The sequence below is a fragment of the Gavia stellata genome, chromosome 8 (assembly GCF_030936135.1).
Source record: "Gavia stellata isolate bGavSte3 chromosome 8, bGavSte3.hap2, whole genome shotgun sequence".
In the NCBI taxonomy this organism is placed as follows: Eukaryota; Metazoa; Chordata; class Aves; order Gaviiformes; family Gaviidae; genus Gavia; species Gavia stellata.
The window spans coordinates 31885811-31906459 of NC_082601.1; the positions used below are offsets into that span (position 1 = coordinate 31885811).

The window sequence follows — 20649 nt, forward strand, 5'->3', positions numbered from 1 at the left end:
TAACCCTAAAAATGGGAGATCAAGTAAAGTGGATAGTTTTGGTTTTTTCTGAGGTGGCAAGTTTAGTCTCGTCAAAGTAGTACATCCTTTCTGTATTTGTTCTGACTCCCGGAACTGTGAGGCCACCTCAGTGCCACCTGCTCCAGGACAGCTTTCATTTGGTCCAGGATCAACCGAGGACAGGGCAGGAATGAGGTGAGACTCTTAAGTGAGTTCTTCTTCACCAGCTTCTTACAACAAAGATGACTGTGAGGGTATTGACATGGCGGCGGAGGTAAAGGCTGTCGCTGGGGCCAAGGACGCGTGCAGGACATGCTGCCCCGTTCGAGGCAGAGGCAGTTCTGCCCAAATGGCGGTTTGTGTGAGGCTGCCCCAGAGCAGCTCTGCTTGGGCTGCCCCGGCTTCTGCTGGGGGATGTTCCAGGCAGAAACTCTGCTTAAAATCTGAATGTGCAGATTTAGCACTGCGGAGACTTGGCAGTAATCGGCAGGGTGGTGGTTTGTGTTGATGTTGCTCTGACAGGTTGTCTTTTTAGCAAATGACATCATTGTAGCTCTGACCCCTGTTGTCTCACCCTTTTGCTTTTCACAGGCAAAAAATTTGACCAGATTTAGCCCTCATTTCTTCCAGTCTTGGCCCTCTCGTAAATGCTAAGCTGCCAACGTTGTGAGGAGTCGTAGCAGGTTGAGGATGAGCAAACATGTAGAGCAAGATCACTAAATAAAGCTTGCTGGCTGGCAGCAGGCAAATCTTGAAGGCTGAAAAGCCACTAGATGAGCCTCTGTTCCATTTACGTTTGAAATTTTTGCAGTTAAAAATATTGCTCTTTTTAATTCATTTTAATGCTCCCTAAATACTCACTGTCCCTCACACTTGTACATAAATGATAATATCAGGCTTTAGAGATGTGTAAATGCTGGCCATTTACACATACTGGCCATATGCAACATTTTATTCTCAGGCTCCTTACAGAAATCTTAGGATAAAGTTAGAGCCCTGGATCATTGCAGCTGGGCTTTCTGTGCAGATAGGCAATCACAAAAATTACATGGGGAGGGAAAGAAGATTGTATCGTGCTACCAGAGCATATTGCACTGCTTGTCCCCCAAAGATCTCTGGGAGCGAGCGAGCTGCTCTTCCTCCTGTGGTACACAGCATCCCCCAAGGAAATCGTGCAGCTTCTGGGAAGTGCTGGGAGTTAGGCTATGACAGAGCAGGACATAGATGCTCCATCTCCTTGCCCCGGGCCAGTCTTTTTGGAAACTCGTTAGTGTGGACTTTTCTCTTTTTTTCTTTCTTTCTTTTTTTTTTTTCTGAATGGTTGGAAATGCCAATGACTGTAATATGTGCAGGGATATTTTTTTTCAGGGTTAGTGTGCTGTGTATGTTGTTCCATGTTTGTATGGACTTTTGCAGAAATTGCAGATCGAAATGGGAAATGTTTTTGTATGTATGCACTATTCTCATACATCAAGTATCCAGAAGTACAGTAGCACATATTTTTTCTCACAGTCATCTATGCTTACAGTGTTTCAAAGAATATTCCAAAATATCTTGGCACAGACAAAGCGAAGCTGTTTGCAAGATCCCTAGCTGTGGAACAACAAAGGCTACATTCTCAACACACATCACACATGACTTTAATAAAAGTCTTAAACAAAAATGAGATAATGTATTTAGAAAATTGAACTCCACCATTCATGATGCTACTCACATTGTGAAAGGAAGTAGGTATCCCCTTGTGCCTCCTTTCCAATGTCTTTTCCCCCAGTTCTACTCACTTCTTCATGTTTCAAAGTAGAAGGTAAAAATCTTATATTTAAGTACAAATAAATACCTTTTTAAACCAGTAATTTGGGACTAACTCACATCGTGGTGCCTAACTTAAAGGGACTCGGTGTTCAGAAACCAAGGCATAAGGTGCCTCTGGTGGAGCATTGAGAAGTTTGAAACTTCTAAAATCATTATTAACATCTTACCATTACATATGGCAAGAAGGATGTGGTAAATCACAGAATGTATCCTGGATATTACGGACCCAGCCATCTCATGAACTTTGTGTCAAAAAACATTCCTCTGTTTCCAGTTTGGATTAAATTTAGTTTTATGCTATTTGTACTATCATAGTACAAAATAATGTTGACATCTTTGAATTTTCTAGTTGCTTTTTATGGTTTGGTTCTCTACATTATGCTCTTATTAGGCCATGCCTGTTTGATGTGCTGCACTTGAATCCAAAGCACGTGGGCAGGGAGGGTTGTGAAGAGCCCTCTTCCTTCCTGCCACAAGTCCCATCACATGGATGTTGAGGAAGGCGAGCATGTTCGGCAGAAAGGCTTAATGCAGACCCATAGTTGTTAGGGGCTTTTATGAGAGTCGTGTGGCTAAGTCTCTTGGTTAGGTCTGGAAAACCTTGGTCTTCTCAATCTTGCTTGCAAATAGCTTGGCAACGTAGATTTCTTTTTGCTTCTTGGGATTTTGGTATTTCTTGGATTTGAAACATGCAGAGTATCGTGAAGCCCCTTGTACTACCACAAGATACAACGAGGAGTTGTATCCTGCCCTTGAGGAGTAAGAGCTGGCTCCTCTTTCCGTCCTGTGTTGAGGGAAGCTGTGGTAGCAACTGCGAATCCATCCAGTTGTAGCAAAAAGAAAGAGACACACTAAAATTCCAGGACTCAACAGGCCCCATAAAAAGATCTGTCTGGACAGCACTTCACTAGTTAAGTGCTAAGTTATTATTATTATTATTTATTATTTATTTCCTCTTCTATTTTTCCTCTTACTGAACAAGCAGGAAATATCTTTGTTCTTTCATTTTAGAAGTGAAATAAATGTATTCCCTGCAGCATTTGAAATTTTAATAATCCATAATAAATAAAATCATATCTAATAACATAACTGCTTTCAATTGGCAACGCGATCTCCTAGATGCATTGCAATGGCAGAAACATAAATAGTTGCAGCCTCTGAAAGCCTACTTCCTATTTGCTAAATATACTTGGCTTGCTTTAAATTCCTTTGTGTGCAGTCATTAATACAATCCTCTTTGACAGCATTTAATTAAAGTGCTTTTCTCTATTAAATTCATTAAAACTTTTTTTATATATACAACTGTTTCCCAGACACTGAATGTTAAGGACCTGTAGGCCTCTCTTTAAATAACTTCTCTCTCCTTGTTGTAAATTGTTAATTAAATTTAACTTAGACTGTTTAAAGATGGCTTGGAAAAGAAAGCCAGATTTCAGGATATGGTCTCAATCATGTCTGATTTTTTTTAACACAATTCTTTCCATGTAGTTATAGACTGCGTGTTATATTGTTTATGAATGTTGCTGTACTTTCAGCTGGAACCAAGCAAAGAAATACCCTAAAAAGCTCATTTCCATCTCACTTCAAAAATTTCCATCTTTTTAGGGCAGTTTCTTAGCCTAAGAGTATTTGCATGGGGGAGTAAGGAGGGAGGAGCTGTTTAGTATTAATAGATTATTGACAGTTTAATGTCTTGGCACCTAGACAGCCCATAAGGTATAATAAACAGGAAGCTGTCTCATGTGAGCTCAGTCAATAGCATATTCAATCAGAACCTTTCAGTTAATTGCTGGTTGACCTCAGAGATTTCCTTTAAGTGAAACTGTCCTTCGCTCAGATCTCATCTGGGTTTCAGGGTTTAATTTGAGAATGCCCTTTCCATATGGTAGCTTGTACATACGTTCCTGGTCGGATTTTTGCTTCGCTCCCATGCACGGCATTGCAAGAGCCAGTGTCTGCCTGGAGCTTTGCAGAACATGTAGATGTGCACTGCGTGTGTGCCACCCTTCCCAGGGCTGCAAGCGTGGATGGGGACGTGCCATGCAGCCGGCCTGCCGGCGGGCACCAGCAACACAGTTAAAGCAGGCAGGGCTGTAAACTGATGTCAGGGGTATTTTCAAAGCAGCTGAGCTGTTCCCCAGAGTGTTTTGGATAGACTTAGGCACGGCTTTGGTGCCTGGGGGCAGGAACAGCGGCATTAACGAGACCTGATCTGGCCTCTGGAGATGAGAAGTGCCACAGCCCAACGCGGCTGCCCCGGCAGAGGGGTTGGCACCGCTGCGTTCATCCCACCCGTGGGCGCAGATTCCCCTGCTCATCTGCACAAGTGCAAACGAAGGCTCGTTTGTATTTAGTTTCCCTAATTTCTGTACTTAGCCATTCTAATTTTTTTGGACTGCGTATATTGATGAGATCTAGATAAGCTACAAAGGCAAGCAGGCAGGAAACCACACGGGCAGTCCCTGACCCTGACTAACTGGAAACCATCTGCTTATTTGGGGAGGGAACCTCCATGGAAATCTCTTCTAGCAAGTCTGCCGCATTTGGGTTTTTCTTCCTTTCCCTCCAACTGTTGACTTTGAGCGTGTGTGTTTTCCTTAAGGGAGATCAGGGAGGGTCAGCTGCGGCAGCCCTCGTTTGCAGCAAATGGGTTTGGATTTCCCGATGGCAGGGAGTCCTGCCCTGTGAAGGAAATGCTTCTGTACCAGAGTGAGTTTAGTTTACATTTCATTCAGTCAGGAGACATTTTTTTGTCTCTAGATCTTGCAGTGATTGTGTCTTGTAGCCACTTATCACACATTCAGACTGTGGTTTGCTGAAAGGAGTATTATTACTTTTAATCTCTAATTTTTCCCTGGTTTTGATTCATTTCTGTGGTTGTCTTTGTCCCTCTGTGTCAAACAAACTGCTTATGCCTTTTTAATGGCCTGATTAGCACCAGGGAAGCATTGCTGGCCTGGAGTAATGTTATTCCTGGTGTTCCCTTGTTTAAAAGAGATCAGGAGTAAGAATGCTGCGGTGCTCTGTTTGGGATCCATTAAAGTCCAGTCTGGAGCCCTGACTGAAGCAGGTTGTAAATTTTTTGGGTTCACGCGTGTTGGACAGGTGAGGGGGAATAGTTGAGAGATGATGCCTCCTCTCCGGGAAGATTCAAGGATAAGAGAGGCTTGGAGTCATTCTTTCTGGAGAGAATGGAACAAAACCATGGCAAGATGGAACAGAACCAAGAAAGAAATCCCAAGGTATGTGTGTGCCCCTGGGGCCATCAGCTGCAACGCACACACTTCACTCCCAGGTGTCTCCGGCCAGAATATATTTGAAAGTACTTTCTGGTTTTATCAGACTTACTGGCCAAGCTGTTAATCAGTATTACATAGACCAAAGGACTCCCACATGCAATAAAAATCATAAGCTTTATTGGATTTTGAGATAGGAAAGATTCACATCCGGCTCCTTTTATAAACTGCATTACATTTCATTCTTTCAGAGCTCCCATCAGTACAAGCCTTTGTAAATATGACGGTGAAGGAGGTAGGTGGGTAGATAGATGGCTGTGAGCTTCTGGGTGGTACAGCCTAGAGCTATAGAAGTGCTTGAGCTGAGTTTAAGGGGTTGCTGACATTTCTGAAATACTGAAAGAAAAAAATATGTTGGTGCTTTTAAAATTATTATTTTCGGTTAAAATGAGAAAAAAAAAAAGGTTTGTGGCAGTTTAGCGCAACATAATGCTTTAAAGGAAAATAGGAAGAATTTGAAGAGCAAAAGTTGTTCTGAATAAAAGCAACCAGAATATGCTGTTTCATGAAAAATGCCTAAACAACCACTTGAACTTTGTCAGAATATCCACCCCCCTGCCACCCCAGGCAAACAGCTTGGCAAAATAGACTTTATTTAGGCAATACTTTGATGTCACTCAGTCGACATTTTTGACCAAAAGAAGGATTTTTGACTGAAGAATGCCACACAATTCTAATCTTAATGAAGCAAAGAATGGTGTTTTGCGTTTCTAGCAAAAGCCTGGGGCTCCTTGTGCACAGATCTACACAAGCCGCAGGCTTGTGTTACGTGTGAGCTCACCCCTGCGACTGTGTGTGTGTAGCCAGCCACGGGCTGAGCGGTCCACAGAGCTCCCCACAGCAGGCAGCAGCAGCAAAGCCAGGGATGGATCTCAGGGCCGTAACAGTGTCACCCTCTGCTTTGTTCTAATACTGCCTCGCTGGCCATATATTAAACCATTTTATTGAAAATGAACAACTGCATGTTTTCCCCAACTGCGTATTTTCTAATGCTGTGAATATGAACTGCAGGTGCTGTTTACTTTCTGTTAAGCCTTTTTCTTCCAGCATCCAGAACCTATAAAATAGGTACAGGTCAGAGTAGTGAGACATGGAGAGCGGTAACACCAGCGTAGCTTCCTCAGTCTTCCAGATGTGTCCACCTTTTCCAGAGTGTAATCAGGAAGACAAAGGATTTCAGATCTAATTCTCTGAGGCCTCCTGTCCTCAGTGCCCTAATCTGTGCAGGAGACTGTACTTCGGTCATTTGATTTTTATTTACCCAGTTTCAAGCTTAAGGGTATAATAAAGCACATTATGCCAGTTGTGTGTGTGGTAATGCTGGATATTTTGCCTTTTACCATGGTAGTTGATTATAATGCACTTTTTAAGACTTACTTTCTAAAAAAAGGAATATTTATACTTTTATGTGTTTGATTCACACAGTATAGTTTGCTCAAGTCCTGTTATTAAGTGCATTGGTGGTTACGTCTAGAAAGCAAAAAACATGCTGAGTAGTGTTTTATCAGCACAAATCTACTATTTTCACTAACCATAACAGTCAGGTTCTTCTGACTTCTAACTGCCCCCATTGTAAAAATTAGCAGTACAGTTGGGTATTCCTGGAACCCCAAATAGCCATTTGTAAGGACCTAAAACAGTTTGATGGGACAAATAATTACCCCCCCATACAGCCCCCCCGCCCCCGCCCCGAATCCAGTGTCTAATCCAAACATATCCTTCCTGAAATAATGCAGTGCCTACTCCTGATCTGAGTAACTGGAAAACAACATGATTATAGTGGCGCCATATGTGCCACCATAGTTAGGGGTTTAGAGCTTAGCCTTAAGCATGGCTGTAGGTTGGGGCTTCTCAGGGAAGATGTTGCTCATGCTGCCCGCGAATATTCTTCTGATTTTCGAATGAAAAGGAGAACATGTGTAGTGTTAATTAAACAAGAAAATGTAGAGGATACAAGAAGTATTTTGTCTGCAGAAAAACAAACCAAAAAGCCTTTTGTTACTTCCTTAGTTCCTGTGGCATTCTGCCAGCTCCTCATTAGGATTAGCAGGGTTGGGATGGGGAAACTCAGAATCAACCCCAAATCTTTGACAGACCCTCCCTCCAACCACAACCAAGCTCTGTCTTTATTTGGAAACTCCCAAGCAGGGCTCTACATGCTGTAGCACCCCACAGAGCCTTGCTAGGGCAGCAAGAGCAAGCACGGAGGAGGCAAGTCAGAGGCCCATAAAGCTCATGGCCTTGTTCTGAAGAAGGTGAGTGTTAACTGGAAGGTTTTGTGGCCCTTGATGCATTCACAGATGTTGAACGTCCCACTTGAGTGGGACTTCAGTTAGCCTCACCATGCAGAAGGCCAGCGCGAACCTTTATGGGGCTGTTGCTTTTTCCCGTGTGGGGGAAGACTGCCTCGCTCTACCGCAGGTTACAGGCAAGAGAGGCTCCCATGGCTTCTTCGAGGCCAGCGGAGTCCTGCCTGCCGGGGGATGCGGCAAGCCAGCCCCCGTGCCAGCTGTGCTGGCCGTGCCCCATCCCCAGACAATGGAGCCATCCATCACCGATGCCTTCAGGAGAGAGTCTGCAGCGGTGTTGTGCAATGCTTCCTGGCCACATCGGGCTCTCTGTCACCAGCACCCTGGCTTGTGCCAGCAGAAGCCGGAATGAGTCTGGCCTGTTGCGTATTTATACAGTAGGTACATGCCGGCTCCACCTGCGGGCAGAACAGTAGTTGTTGACAACCCTCCCAGGCTGCAGCTAGGTATTTGAGAAAGGGATATCCACTGCTGGCCACGCTTACGATGCAGTAAACCTAAGAATCTGGCTTAAACCAGCCAAAGATGGGAAATTCAGAGCTAATCCACCAACGTTCATCAGCGTGAGCTCATTTATGCTACCCCATAAAATCAGCCAGTTCTCAGGCACTTGCACAGCAATGAAAGTTGTGCCTGTGCTTCTGTGGGAAGAGTTGACTTAGCATTCGAGGGAGAGCAGTTACCCCAGGAAACACCGGGACACTGCTCTGCATTGTCAGAGTTTTGTGATTTATTTTTTTAACATTATACAGACAAAATAGTGTCTATTGTGTAGGCACGTGCTGTCTATTAACAGAGATCAGGAAAGGGAAATAAACTATGCATTACTGAAGAATAAGATCATGATTGTGGTCAAGTGATGGCAGAATTTTTTTTTTCTTTTTGTCAAGCTGATTTGTAAACATTCTTCAAACAACTGTGCAGACAGCAGTGCCACAGCTTCTTGAAAGGAAAGCAAAGACAAGGAAAGATTCCTCTGCACAGATGTTTACGGTAACCTTAGACCTGTCCAAAAGTTATCTGGTCATCTCCAGTTGTCACTGCAAGCTACGCTGCACATGTAGCCTCTTAGCAGCGCAGTGTAATCAGGCTGTAATTTATATTTTATCTCCAGTGATGATAGCTCTTAAAAATGTTTTGTGGTGTATTTGCTCTTTGATGCATGCTAAGCTCCTGTTAGCATTAATGGGAGCAGTGTGTGCTGGAGGGGGGAGACACCTTCCCCCCCGCCTTCAAGTCAAGATTAATTGCGTTTTGCTAATGCTTATGCTTATCAGTTTGCGTGGGGTGGCAAAAGCAATGCACAACTGAAGGTTTTGTTATTTTTTGATTTTTTTCTTTCTTCCTGTTATCTTTTTAGTCACCTTTTTGACCAACGTAGACAGTTTGGTCCTGGAGAAGAACTGCAGGATGGGGCCACTGTTTCAGAGACTGGATGTTTGTTCAGTGTCTTGCCATGTTTTCAGATCACTGCCTATTTCCTGCCCTTAAGCAAGGCGACCGCCATAAAGCAAAGGGAAGCATGTGGCGAGTGTGCTCCAAAGATGTTGAAATGAATCACTTCAACCAGCTCACATTCCAGCCTGGAAACCAAACTTGCCTTTGACTTTGGATTCCCTGTGGAACTCATTTCTCTCCTCACAGTTCCTTCTTACTCCCCTTTTACATGGCTTAGAGAGTGACTTGTACTTCAGAGCTGAAAGATTTAGGACTTGGGGTTTGTTTGATCCAATATTCTGGCTCCAGTGGTGGTCAGTAGTAGAGGAAGGGTGATAGGAAAGGCCTGAATCTTTGGGGGATTTTTTTTACTGTGTGACTGCTTTGTCTTTGCAGCTGAATAGGACCCAGGGCTGCTGGGTTACAGGTTGTTGTAGCCACCAGCTCTGCTTGGCTGATTTGGTCTGGCTTGCATGAGACGGCGTACATCATATCACGAACGTGTATTATAGTTATCTCTAATAATGGTGTTTACTCTTGTGAAGTAATTACTAAGCTGCATTGGAAAATGCACAGGATGTGCAGCTAGCATTTGAGCTACAAAATTAAAAGAAGCTCAGACTGAAGTTAGATGAAAGTGAACATATTTATCCATGTTAGACTTCCTACCATTTTGCACGCTCATATTGATTTCTTTTGACACGGTCTTCTTTTATTGAGTACCATATATTTTTTTTAAATCCCTTACTGATAACAGTACCTGCTAAGGGCAATTGTAAAAGGAAACTGAAGTATATTAAACCTGCCTGGAGTCAAAATGTAATCTAACACCTGTAGTCTGCAATTTGTCATCACTTCATAGCTACTTTTTCTTTTTTAATAACAGTTTTGGATTTTCCTGAGTTTTGACCTTAGGATACTGTATAATCCAAGAAAAGCAAGGAAACTAAACCACAGTCTTTAACACAGCTTTACGGTGTCAAGGTGTGAAATCACCACTGTGAGAATGAGCCCAAAGAAAATACTTCATTTGGAGCTGCGACTAGGGGTGCAGTGTTTCCCTAAATGAATATATTTTTGCAAGGAAAAAAAAAAGAGTAGTCTAACAACCAGGTTTTTAAGAGGAAAGAAATGAACACAGGTGCAAATTGTAACTTCTGCTACAGTTTCTTCTACAGACATTCCTAGGAAACCTGTAAAGTGTCTTGGCACAGTGATTGCATCTAATTAATGCTCTTACTTACCCCTGCAAGCCCTGGACTGGGAGGCTGTCAGGGTGCAAGCCTGTTTGTGGCAGCAGCTTGCTCTGTTCTCTTCTTGCACATTTCTGTATACGAAGATAAGCTGCGAGAGACTGGGAGTAACGAGTGTAAGGTTGGTTGTTTGAATAGATAATCTCCCACAGATTGTTCCTGTAAGATCCGCTAAGTGCGGACAGACAGTGCCTCCTTCTAGGTATAAGATTTCTTTGCAAGGTGCTGGAGGTTGTCCCTTAAGTAAACTCTTAACATGACAAGTAGGCACTGCCTGGGAGCTCTTAGCTTTCAGATGTGAAGTGTTGCAAATTCCAGCTACAGGTCTCCGTAAAATGCAGCTGGACACCTTATTTAGGCTTGTCCTCTGCCCTCCCTTTGACTTTAGCTAGTCATTGGGAAGGAGCTTTTCCAACGGGCTTGCTTACATGAAGTACGTAGTGAAACCGTTTTTGCATTCGGTCAAACTAGCGGTAAATCCTGCTGACTCGTCTTGAATGCTTGTAAGGGATGTAGTAGATGACCGATGTTAGATGGACCAAACACAGGTACTGAAGCTATTTCTTGTAAAGCGTGGGCATTTTCTCTGGCTTTTATTTTGGGCTCCTTAAGCAGGCTAAAAACTTGCTGTCTTTGGCACGAAAGTCCTTGGTGTGATACAGTGTCATGGCTGGCTATGAGAGCAATGTAAATGTTAGAAGGAAAGCTAAAAAGTGAGACCCCCTCCCACTGTGGGGGAGAGAAGGCCAATCCATTCAACTCTGCTCCTTGTGGGTGTGGGTTATGAGAATTGGTACTGGCCAGCACATGCCACTTGAGGTACCTGTCGGTGCTCGCTCTGTGCACAGAGGAAGGCAGCGTCTGTTCAACAAGGGCAGTCTCTGTTGCAAATGCAGTCTTGTCTTCCAAGAATGTAATGTTTTTGATGTTTCTCATAGTAAGGGGCACCTCATCATCTCAGCAAAACTAGTCAGAAAGGAGCTTACATGACTAATCCTGTCTGCAAAGGGAAGAGCAGAACCACACTATGAAACAAAAGAGCTCGGGTTTTTCACGTAGAAATGCAGTTCCTGTTTCTAATCCGCTGCAACGGCTATTCAGGCAAAGAAAGGTGGCATTTCAGGGAGCGAGTGTTGTCAGCCGGTGCCTCACTGCAGTTGGTGCCCGAGTGCGTGTGTGTACCCCCCTCAAGCATCCTGCTTGGCTCCCCTTAGCGACTCACCATTTTCACGTGTCTAGTTCTAGCTAGAAAGTGGGTGGAAATGGAAACAAACATCAGTGGGATAGTGAATCCAGCCAAAATTAAATACAGTGCAGACACAGACTGCAATTACATGACGTTCATCATTCAGTTTGGGTTCGCTCACCTCTCTTTTCTGTGGGAACGCGGCTATCCCAGTCTGCCGAAGTCAGGTTTCTCCTGCGGGAGCGTCCCGAGACGTGGGGAGCAGATACATGTAAAACAGTGCAGTGATCCCTCCCCCCAATAATTCTTGGCTTTGGATTTTAGAAAGACCACAAACCCTTAGCTTATTACAAGTAATCCTGATCACTCCCGTAATGATACACTACATTATATACTCTCCTAAACTTAATCATTCAATATCTCACTTCCTTCCCTGTAGGCATGTACTATTATATTTTACACATGGCTTCCAGCTGGTTTTCATTGTGGCCTTCAAATCATATTTCAGTACAGTGAGATTTAAGACCAGTCACTTTATCTTTTAAAGTCAACTTCCATCATATTCGTTTTCTTGCAAGTTTTCTACCAAGGCTGGTTAATTTGTTTGAAAAAATGAGTTTATCTGTGAGGTTAAAGTCTACCTGAATGAACCTTCATAAAGCAGCATCTTCCGCACCCGCGCTGTTCTGAAATGCTGAGAAGGCAGCCATGCCTATAGAGTTTAAAAATGAAATCTCTTGAAGGGGTGGAAAAAATAAGTCCTGTGGGCATGGAAGGAAATCTATATCTTCACATTTGATTTGAAAGTAGATGGGGAATCGGTGAGGAGGGAGGGAGGGGAAGGGAAGTCAGCTCCAGATGGTGGTGGCTGTGGAGGAGGAGGAGGAGGCTGCCCCACCTGTGGCCAGGGAGCGGTGGGGCAGGGCACGGAGGAAGGAGAGGGGAGTGGGAAGGGAGGGCACGGTGCACCTATACCAGGATGTGCACCCTTCTGAGCCCAGCACCAGCTTTCTTGGGAAAAGGAAAGCCTAGCATGGCTGTCGTTTTTATCCCTTCTCTCCAAAGCCCACCGTACGCCTGGTGTTTTGTGGTAGGTCAAACCATCATTTGGGGGGTTTGTCTTGCACAGGAAAATGCACTGCAGCCTGTAATTTAATCATGGAAGATCAGTGGGGTTTCCTTCTTTGTAGTACGGAAGCAGAGCACCACTGATCCAAAATCCGAAGTGTTATGGCAGTGTGTGCAAAGCAATGTGTGAAGCCAGTGGAAATTTTACCTGCAGATTTAAAAGCATAGTAATGACCCCAAAACCGGAAAATCTGGAACTGCCAAAAATGGGTAGTTTCCTCTATGAGGCTGTGGTGTGCAGAGCCGGACATGAAGTAAGCAAATTGCCCAAATTGACCAGTGTGTTTTACAAATGCAGTTCAAAGCAAATATTTAACAAGAAGGTAATTTAGATTTCATGTTGTATCATGTGTCTCAACAGTTGATCTGTTTCCCATAGAAATGCATGCTTTTTTGTATTAAATAGCCCATATTATTGGAAGGAAATACAAAACTGATCACAGCCTAAACCTGAAGGAAATTCTGCACGTTTATCCATCTCTCTGTATATGGATAATGTTGTGTTGCTGAAATCCTTTGTTAATGCCCCTGGAAATCCAGAGCAAGCCCACAGAAGTTAGTGAAATCATGAGATTTATCTGTTACAAGAGTAGCTTTAGGGTTTTGTGTTATTTAGGAAAACAGTAAGTCAAATAAAATACCACCTTTTTCTAATATTTTACACTGATAACCCCCGAGTTATGTTTTCTCTTCTGGAGAGGATGGAGAGGTCACTCCAGAAAAGGAAGGGTTAAGTAAAATTATTCTTTCCCTCCTGCTCTCAGCCCTCTCTTTGGTTGATTGCTTTATAGATGCTGTAGGCATCTCTTCATCTCCTTCAAATTAAACATTTTACTGCTGCTGATCCTGTATTGTTGGATTTTTTTCATCATTATATTTGATTGGAAGTCTTGTAACATTTTTCAGGCTGGATCGTTTCTCATGCTGTTTGTCAACTGAAAAGGGAAAAAAAAGCCCACTTCCAATTCCAACAAGAACGAACGGAGTAATTCTCACTCTTTCTGGATGTGTTTCTATCTCTGTTAGCTGCTACTTGAATTCAGCTTCTGATTAGCAATGCTACTTGAGGCTTTTCAAATGACACTGTCTGTAAATTCCCTGGCAGTTTATTTGTAGTGTTAAATCCTTTTCTTTTTGGCTGCTCTGGGCCTTACAGTGTCAGGGGACAGGACCAGAGGGCACAACAGGGGAGAAAATGTAGGTAGGGGCTGTGCGACAAATTCATGGGGCTGGGTCCTTGGCTAGTGTCAGCGATCCTGGCTCTGCTGCTTTCAGTGCTCCCTGCCGATGTAGGTACGGATCCGACTCTCGTCTGTAACCCCTCTATTTGGAAACGTCAGTCCTCTTTGAAAACAATCCATGGAGAAAAAAGAAATCCTGAAAGAACAGCTGAGTGATTCCATTCATTGGAACATTATGCTCTTTTATTACAAGAGATGTAATAAAACATAAACCAGAATATCTGTCATTTTCTTTTGAGTTTCTCCTTTCCTCCAGCTCCTTGGTTAGCTCCGTGTCTGCGACACCCTGAGTATTTACATGCTTGGGAAGAAGATGAATCTACTGGCACCAAAAAACATTTGCAGCGCTTCTGCCCACCAGCGGCTCTTGCCAGGAGTGTGGCAAGCCCTGCCTGTCACCGGTGGTGCCACCTCCTTTTGGCTGACAGCGTGGGGCTGCTGTGAAACTGCCTCCTTGTTCGGGTGCTTGTTCACTGTCACGAGCATCGCTCCGTGGCGGCGGCAGCAGTGACTTGTGCTGCAGTTGGCGGGATGTGCAGTTGTGTGTCTGCACGTGCATGCCCTCGTATGCACACCCGCTGCTCATCGAGGCACTGGGGACGTGGCGCTGGATCCTGCCTCCGTGGCTGGTGCTGAGCAGCAGCTGGAGGTGTAGCCCTTCTTGGCCGGCGGAGTGCCTCCTGCTGCCGCCGGGTGCAGCAGAAGAAAGGCAATCCCTTGGCCAGGCTGCAGGTCGGGTCGTTTTCACAGCATCTCCTCCAGGTTCGGCTCCTCGGCCACACGTGTGCGGTGGGCGGCGGCTGGGGACTTTGATGTGCTTTTCAAAAACTGTGACTGGAGATCGCTGATGTTATAAATTACTATGACAGCAATGTTTGATGGAGGAAATGAATAAAGGGCTCTTCAGCACAGAGCCTTTTTATTTATTTTCATAGCAGGCTGATATTCCACAGTGGACTTCCCTCTTGCAGTTATAACTTGACTAGTGTAGCGTTTTACTGGGGCCTCCATATGTATGTGTGTTAAATTCAGTGCAAGTTCTCAGCACGTTTCCATTATTTATTCTTATTTTTTTCCCTTTAGAGAGCTTTAATGTAAGGTTGATTTTCTGGATGTTACAGTTCGTGCAGCAAAGGTGTTTCCTTCTTGGGTGAAGAGCCAGAATTCCCTCTTATTTGTGGAAGGAAATATTTATCCATATTACAGAATCACAGAATCATATTGATTTTGTTAGTTCTGTAGTGTTGAGTTCTAATAATTATTTCCCTGCATCTGAAGAAACCTCTGGGCAAATACAGCCCGCAGTCCTGTAGGGGATTTTTGCCAGTAATCTCTCTTGTATGGATTTGGTTTTAAAGAAAGCACATGGAGCTCCTCTGTATTTCTAGCAATTCAGAGCAGGTATTTTTCCCTTGGAATAAGGGCTGCACGAGGCCCTTTCTTAGTCATTCTAAGTGGCTGTTAGGAAGATTAAGAGCTACATATGCTTTCTTTAAACTTGCTGAAAAGGAGATACCGCTGGTGAAAATCTGTTACAAGACTGAAAACCGTGTTTGCCCAGAGGCTTTCTCAGAATGGAGGGATATAATTATTTGAACTCAGAACTCCTCAACTAGTGAAATAATACAGATGTAATACAGAGAAATCTGTTTGAGAGACACATTAAAGCCAGCTCTGTGAAGCAACTGTGCTGACTACAGTGTCGCTCGTTCTTCATAGAAGGGGAATCTTAACAAATGTCTGGACTTTTATTATTATTTCTTTTGTCATAAAGCAGCTGTGATGGATTTTAATGCCAAATCATTATTCATGACAAAGTAGCACCTGACAATCCAATGTGTGACTAGGCCTGTGTGGTACTTGGCATCTTGTAGAAACGGTGAGAGTCTCTAGCCTAAAAAGACGAGAGGAAACGAGGAGGGGGGAGAAGAGGAGCAAAGCGGGAGAATGAGTTGTCTGAGATGAGACAACTGGCCAGTCATCATGACCACGAGACTGTAATACCTTTTGACTTAATTTTTATCTTGGCTATTTTATACTTCTTTTTATTACCTACATTTTGTATTTCTTACTTATTTTGTGGTTTTATATTAATTTTATATTGTTTGCCTTTTATATCGCTTGCTCCTTTCAGTCTGTAGTTACTGGTGCAGCTGTCTTACAGGTAAGAAAGGCAGTGGAAAGTGAGTATTAATTAGTACGTTTCTTCACCAGAACAAAGTAGACCCTGTGTAAGGGCATTTGTACAGGTCTTTATCTCAAGTGCCGAGGGGGTTAGCACGTACATGAAGTCTGTGTCTGTTTGATCTTGTAGGTGCTGCACAGACAGCAGTCCCAGCCTGCGAAGGAGAATTCCCCACCTAGAGAAGAGGCTCCTCCTCCACCTGCCGAGGACAGTTGTGCCAAAAAGCCAAGATCCCGTACCAAGATTTCCTTGGAAGCTCTAGGTATCCTTCAAAGCTTTATCCATGACGTGGGTCTCTACCCTGATCAGGAAGCCATCCACACCCTCTCTGCTCAGCTGGATCTCCCCAAACACACCATCATCAAATTCTTCCAGAACCAGCGTTACCACGTAAAGCACCATGGGAAGCTAAAAGAGCATTTGGGAACGGTGGTTGACGTGGCAGAGTACAAGGATGAGGAGCTGCTGACGGAGTCGGAGGAGAACGACAGCGAGGAGGGCTCTGAGGAAATGTACAAAGTGGAGCCTGAGGAGCAGAACCCCGACAAAAGCAAGGCGGCTCCAGCGGACATCGACCAGAGATAATGTGAGATAGGAGCGCAGAAAGCAATACTTTGATCCAAGGATTTTCTGGTTTTATTTTTAATTTTTTTCTCTTTTTACTTTTTGTTTGTTTGCGTTGCGCATGACCCATGTGCAAACCGAATGAATTCAGCATTGCCCAATCAGACATCGCCTTGACACAGACACTTGAGTGTTACACTTCCTACATTTGACTGAAGTAAGCATTGTAATCACATAGGATTATGCCTTCATTAATCTTGCACTTATGAAAGGGACATATAGCAAGTAAATGGGAAGAAAAAGTCCTATGAAATCAGTGAAGGAAAATTTACAACTTTGTGTGTGTATATATATATTTACATAAAATATATATATATTAAAATTGCATGGGACGGAACTTTACAACCTGAAAGTATAGACTGTGAAATGAGTTCTTTAAAGATGAGACTTGTTTATGTATTAAAACCACTTCACAATGAGTTGCTCTGGCTTTTTGATAAACTGCCGCCTGCTCTCAGGGTGTGGTGACTATTTTTGAATTCCTATTTATTTTCTATGTTTATCCCTGATTTTTTTTTTTAATTATTATATGGCTTCCTATCTGGCAACTTGATGGGTAATTTCTGAGGTATGTATTTAAAGATGTAAATCAACACTGCCAAAAAAAGAAAAGAGGAAAAAAAGAGAGAAAATGGAAAAACAAATCAGGGCACCTTAAAAAGAAAACTAGTAAGTTAAAGTACTTTAAACACAATGCACACTGAAAAGGATACAGCATGTTCCACTCTCCAGACAGTCCTTTCCATAGTGAACAGATGAATTTTCATGGGATTCAGAATGACTAAAACTGAAATTCAGTGCATAGAAGACTTGTCTGTTAACGAGGTCTTTATAGAAAGAGAAGATAACGTGTTGAAATTTGATGTATGGAATTCATACTATGAACCACATTTTACTGTGGATTTTATTTACCTGTTCTCTGTTTCAGATCTTAAAATTTATAAGCTTCCTTCTTGTCGTTGCTTTTTGTTTATACTGAGGTGAAACACACACACACACACACACATACACACAAGTGTAAAGTTACATTGGGGCACAAAATGCCACAACCCCAACAATCCTGTCCAGGTAAATTGCTGACAGACCGAGGGTTTGCGTTGCTGATTTCCCGTTCGCCCTTCTTGCCAGCCTCCCCCGTGTTTCTGTTTTAGCTGGGCTTCCTCCGTGTCACGTGTTTTGTGCCAGTGAAATGAAGTGTTTTCAGCCGCGGGTCCCCCAGGCTGCAGCCCACCTCCAGTGCGCAGCGTCTGAGGCACGGGCGCTTTCCAGCCTCCCTGCCGTGGGGGGCCGCGGGCGCGCGAGGCCCTTCACACCCATCCACCTCCTTGTCGAAGGGTTTCGCAGCAACCTAGCTAGCAGCTACGTTACATAAAGGAGAGCTAATACTGACTGACTCTTCAATGGCATGAGCACTAAAGCTGCAATCTACTATAGCGTCCACCCGTTCTGAGGCGTCATGTCAAGAGACACCAAGTAGCATTTACTTTTCACTTCTGTGCAATGATTTCCGAGACAAGACCTCACCTTTGCTACTCTTGCAGCTGGATTGATTTTAGACGCCTGTTCAAACTGCAGTCATAACCGTATCAACAAGGCTTCTGGGGTTTTTCTTCCTTTTTTCACATGGGCTTTTCATGTAACCTTGACAAAGACCTCATGCAATATCACTTTGAAAGTTACTTTCTGTTTACTACACCAGGCAATGTAATATAATTGTTAATACTATTTATATATTTGAAAGGTATAAAAGGTAGGAGTTAAAAACGAAAAACAAACCTCTACGTGTAGATATTTACTCAGAACAGACAATATACAGGGAGAAGACGTTGCAATACAAGCTAATTCTAGCTGCTCAGTAACCTCTGGAGTTTTTAAGGGATTTTTTCAAAACTAATGTTTGAAACATAAGAGTATCTCTGCATAAATTTCATATACCTTTGCAAAACGATGGTGGGTTGCTTACTTAATGCCCCTTTTGCTCTTCGTCCTTTATTTCTGTAGTATGCTGCAGCTTTAATCAGAATTTCAATGGTTGCTGCTTTATGTTTCCCTCAGAGCTACTCTTTCAAAACTGTCTTCTTATCCTGTAGCTGAAATCACTCCATACATTTGAAAGGAAACTGAATTTTGCCAAGCTATGTAAGGTTGTTCATCTGATGATGACATCAACATTTGGTATCTTTTACACTTCAACCAAAAATTTTATTAGGTATTTTTTCAATGCTGAGTCTTGCCTTTTTATTTTTAATTTCACTGCCAATTTTGCAGTGGTTCTAAGTGAATCTGTGGGCATTTTAGCCTGTGGTCTTGCCAGAACTTTGCGAATTACAATGCATATATGTCTATTTATTCAATATCCATCATATAATATCTATTTGGAGAAAGAAACTTTTCTTGTAGTGCCTCTTAACAAAGCACAATTTTCCGCCTTTTTTTGTGAAATAAAAAATAAAAAAAACAAATTGTGTTTTATTGCGGTATCAACAATGTGAATAAGGATTAACATATTGTAAATGTTCTTTTTTCCATGTAAATCAACTTTATCTTTGTTATCACTAAGTGATAATTAATTTTTAACTTATGTGCATTGTTAGGCTGTTAGAATTTTTTGGTTGTTGAAATAAAACGCATTCAATAAATATGACTTAATTTGTCAAGTAATTTACTGGGCCTTTTTTCTTTTCTGCTGAGTTCAAGTCTGCAAAATGGAGGGGGGCATATTTGCACGTTGAAAATAGAGTTGATCAGTGTTACTGGGCTTTGAAAACTTGCATAAGCCCTCTGGGGTCGGCACAGCTGACAAATCTGTATCACCTGAGACTGACTTGTTATGTTACTGGCTTTTTGTGTACACGTATGTGCACACGCAGAGAGTCTCCGACAGGATCGGGAGGAGGGTATGGGTGCCATCAGCCCGTCGGAGAACATACTCAAAACACACACATAAAGATCCACTTCCAGACTGCTGTCTTCTTTGGCTGGTAGATATTTTCTGTTTATAATTAAAAAGCCACAAATGACTGCGTGTCAGGAAACTTTTGGAGCACACATGTCCATGGTTAATGGACATAATAAAAGGCTTTATTATATTTATAGCAGGGCATCCTACTGAGTGTCTAGAGGAATGCCGGAAGGATTGATGTATCTGAGAAATGTGTGAAATGATTTTGGGGAGAATACAGATAAATGGAAAAAATTGCTCAAAATTCTTAAGCTAACAAAGTGGTGAGTGCCTGGATTCAATCCTAGCAGACAGATCATATACTGTATGTCAGACTTGAGTTGTCTAGGAATTGAGGTAGGACAATTTTTAAAAGGTGTTGGTTTTTGGTTTTTTTTTTTTTTGTAGTTCCAATGCAATAGCTCTTGTCATGGCTTATTCACTTCCTATATAAAATATCTATGTGCTCCCTTGAAAAAAAGAAATAAGAGGGGTTGAGGGAAATAGCCACATTTTTGGATATCCAGCCACCTGCATGTCACCTGAGTTTCCTATTTGCATCAGGAAAGGGCTGTAACTCACAACACCTGGAGCCTGGTGCTAGCGAGCTGCTTCTGCTCTGAACTGCGGGCACAGTCCCTGTGCACAGGGCAGGCAGGCCAGGCTGGGGTTCTGCTGGTCTTCATGGGCATGGGAGGTGACAGAGGGCATGAATGGGCCTTCAAAACTGCTCCTGTGCCCTGGCCAGATGTTGTGAAGATGCTGATGGTGTTGGATTGGGTGCCCTTTTCTCCTGCCAGTGGGTCAAGAAACAAAAGGAGAAGCGGCTCTCACTTCACTGGTAAGACAATTTTATACATGCACACTGTGTGTGTGTGGCTAAATAATATTAAGAGAAAGACACACTCACACATGCACACATATTTTAACTGGGGGGAAAAATCCTATAAACACATGGGTTCTTCTTCCAAACCATAAAAAAAATCATTTGATAGCTGCTAAAGCAGAAATATTTCTATTAATGCTTCAACTTCTCTATACTTTGCAGGCTACTGCTCCTATTTGTTGTTCATGTTTTAGTCATCCAGACATATGTATTTCCAATTTCAAACCTGTGTGAGTGAAAAATAAGAATTTTAAGATTAGTTTAAAGTGTTTTTAAGATTATGAACATACTGTCTATTGCCTGAAGTTCATTATTGGTTAGATAAAAGTATCCGCTCAATCTCTTCCCACT

At 42.9% G+C, this 20649-nt stretch overlaps 1 protein-coding gene across 1 annotated transcript in view; it reads left to right on the plus strand.

Annotated features, from left to right (window-relative positions):
- The window catches only part of SATB2 (SATB homeobox 2), a 130542-nt gene extending 114110 nt beyond the window's left edge, over positions 1-16432 (plus strand). The window contains exon 10 of the mRNA XM_059820559.1: positions 15977-16432. Within this exon, the coding sequence (XP_059676542.1) occupies positions 15977-16432 (456 nt within the window). The remainder of the gene's footprint in view (positions 1-15976) is intronic.
- The last annotated feature ends 4217 nt before the right edge of the window (positions 16433-20649 follow it).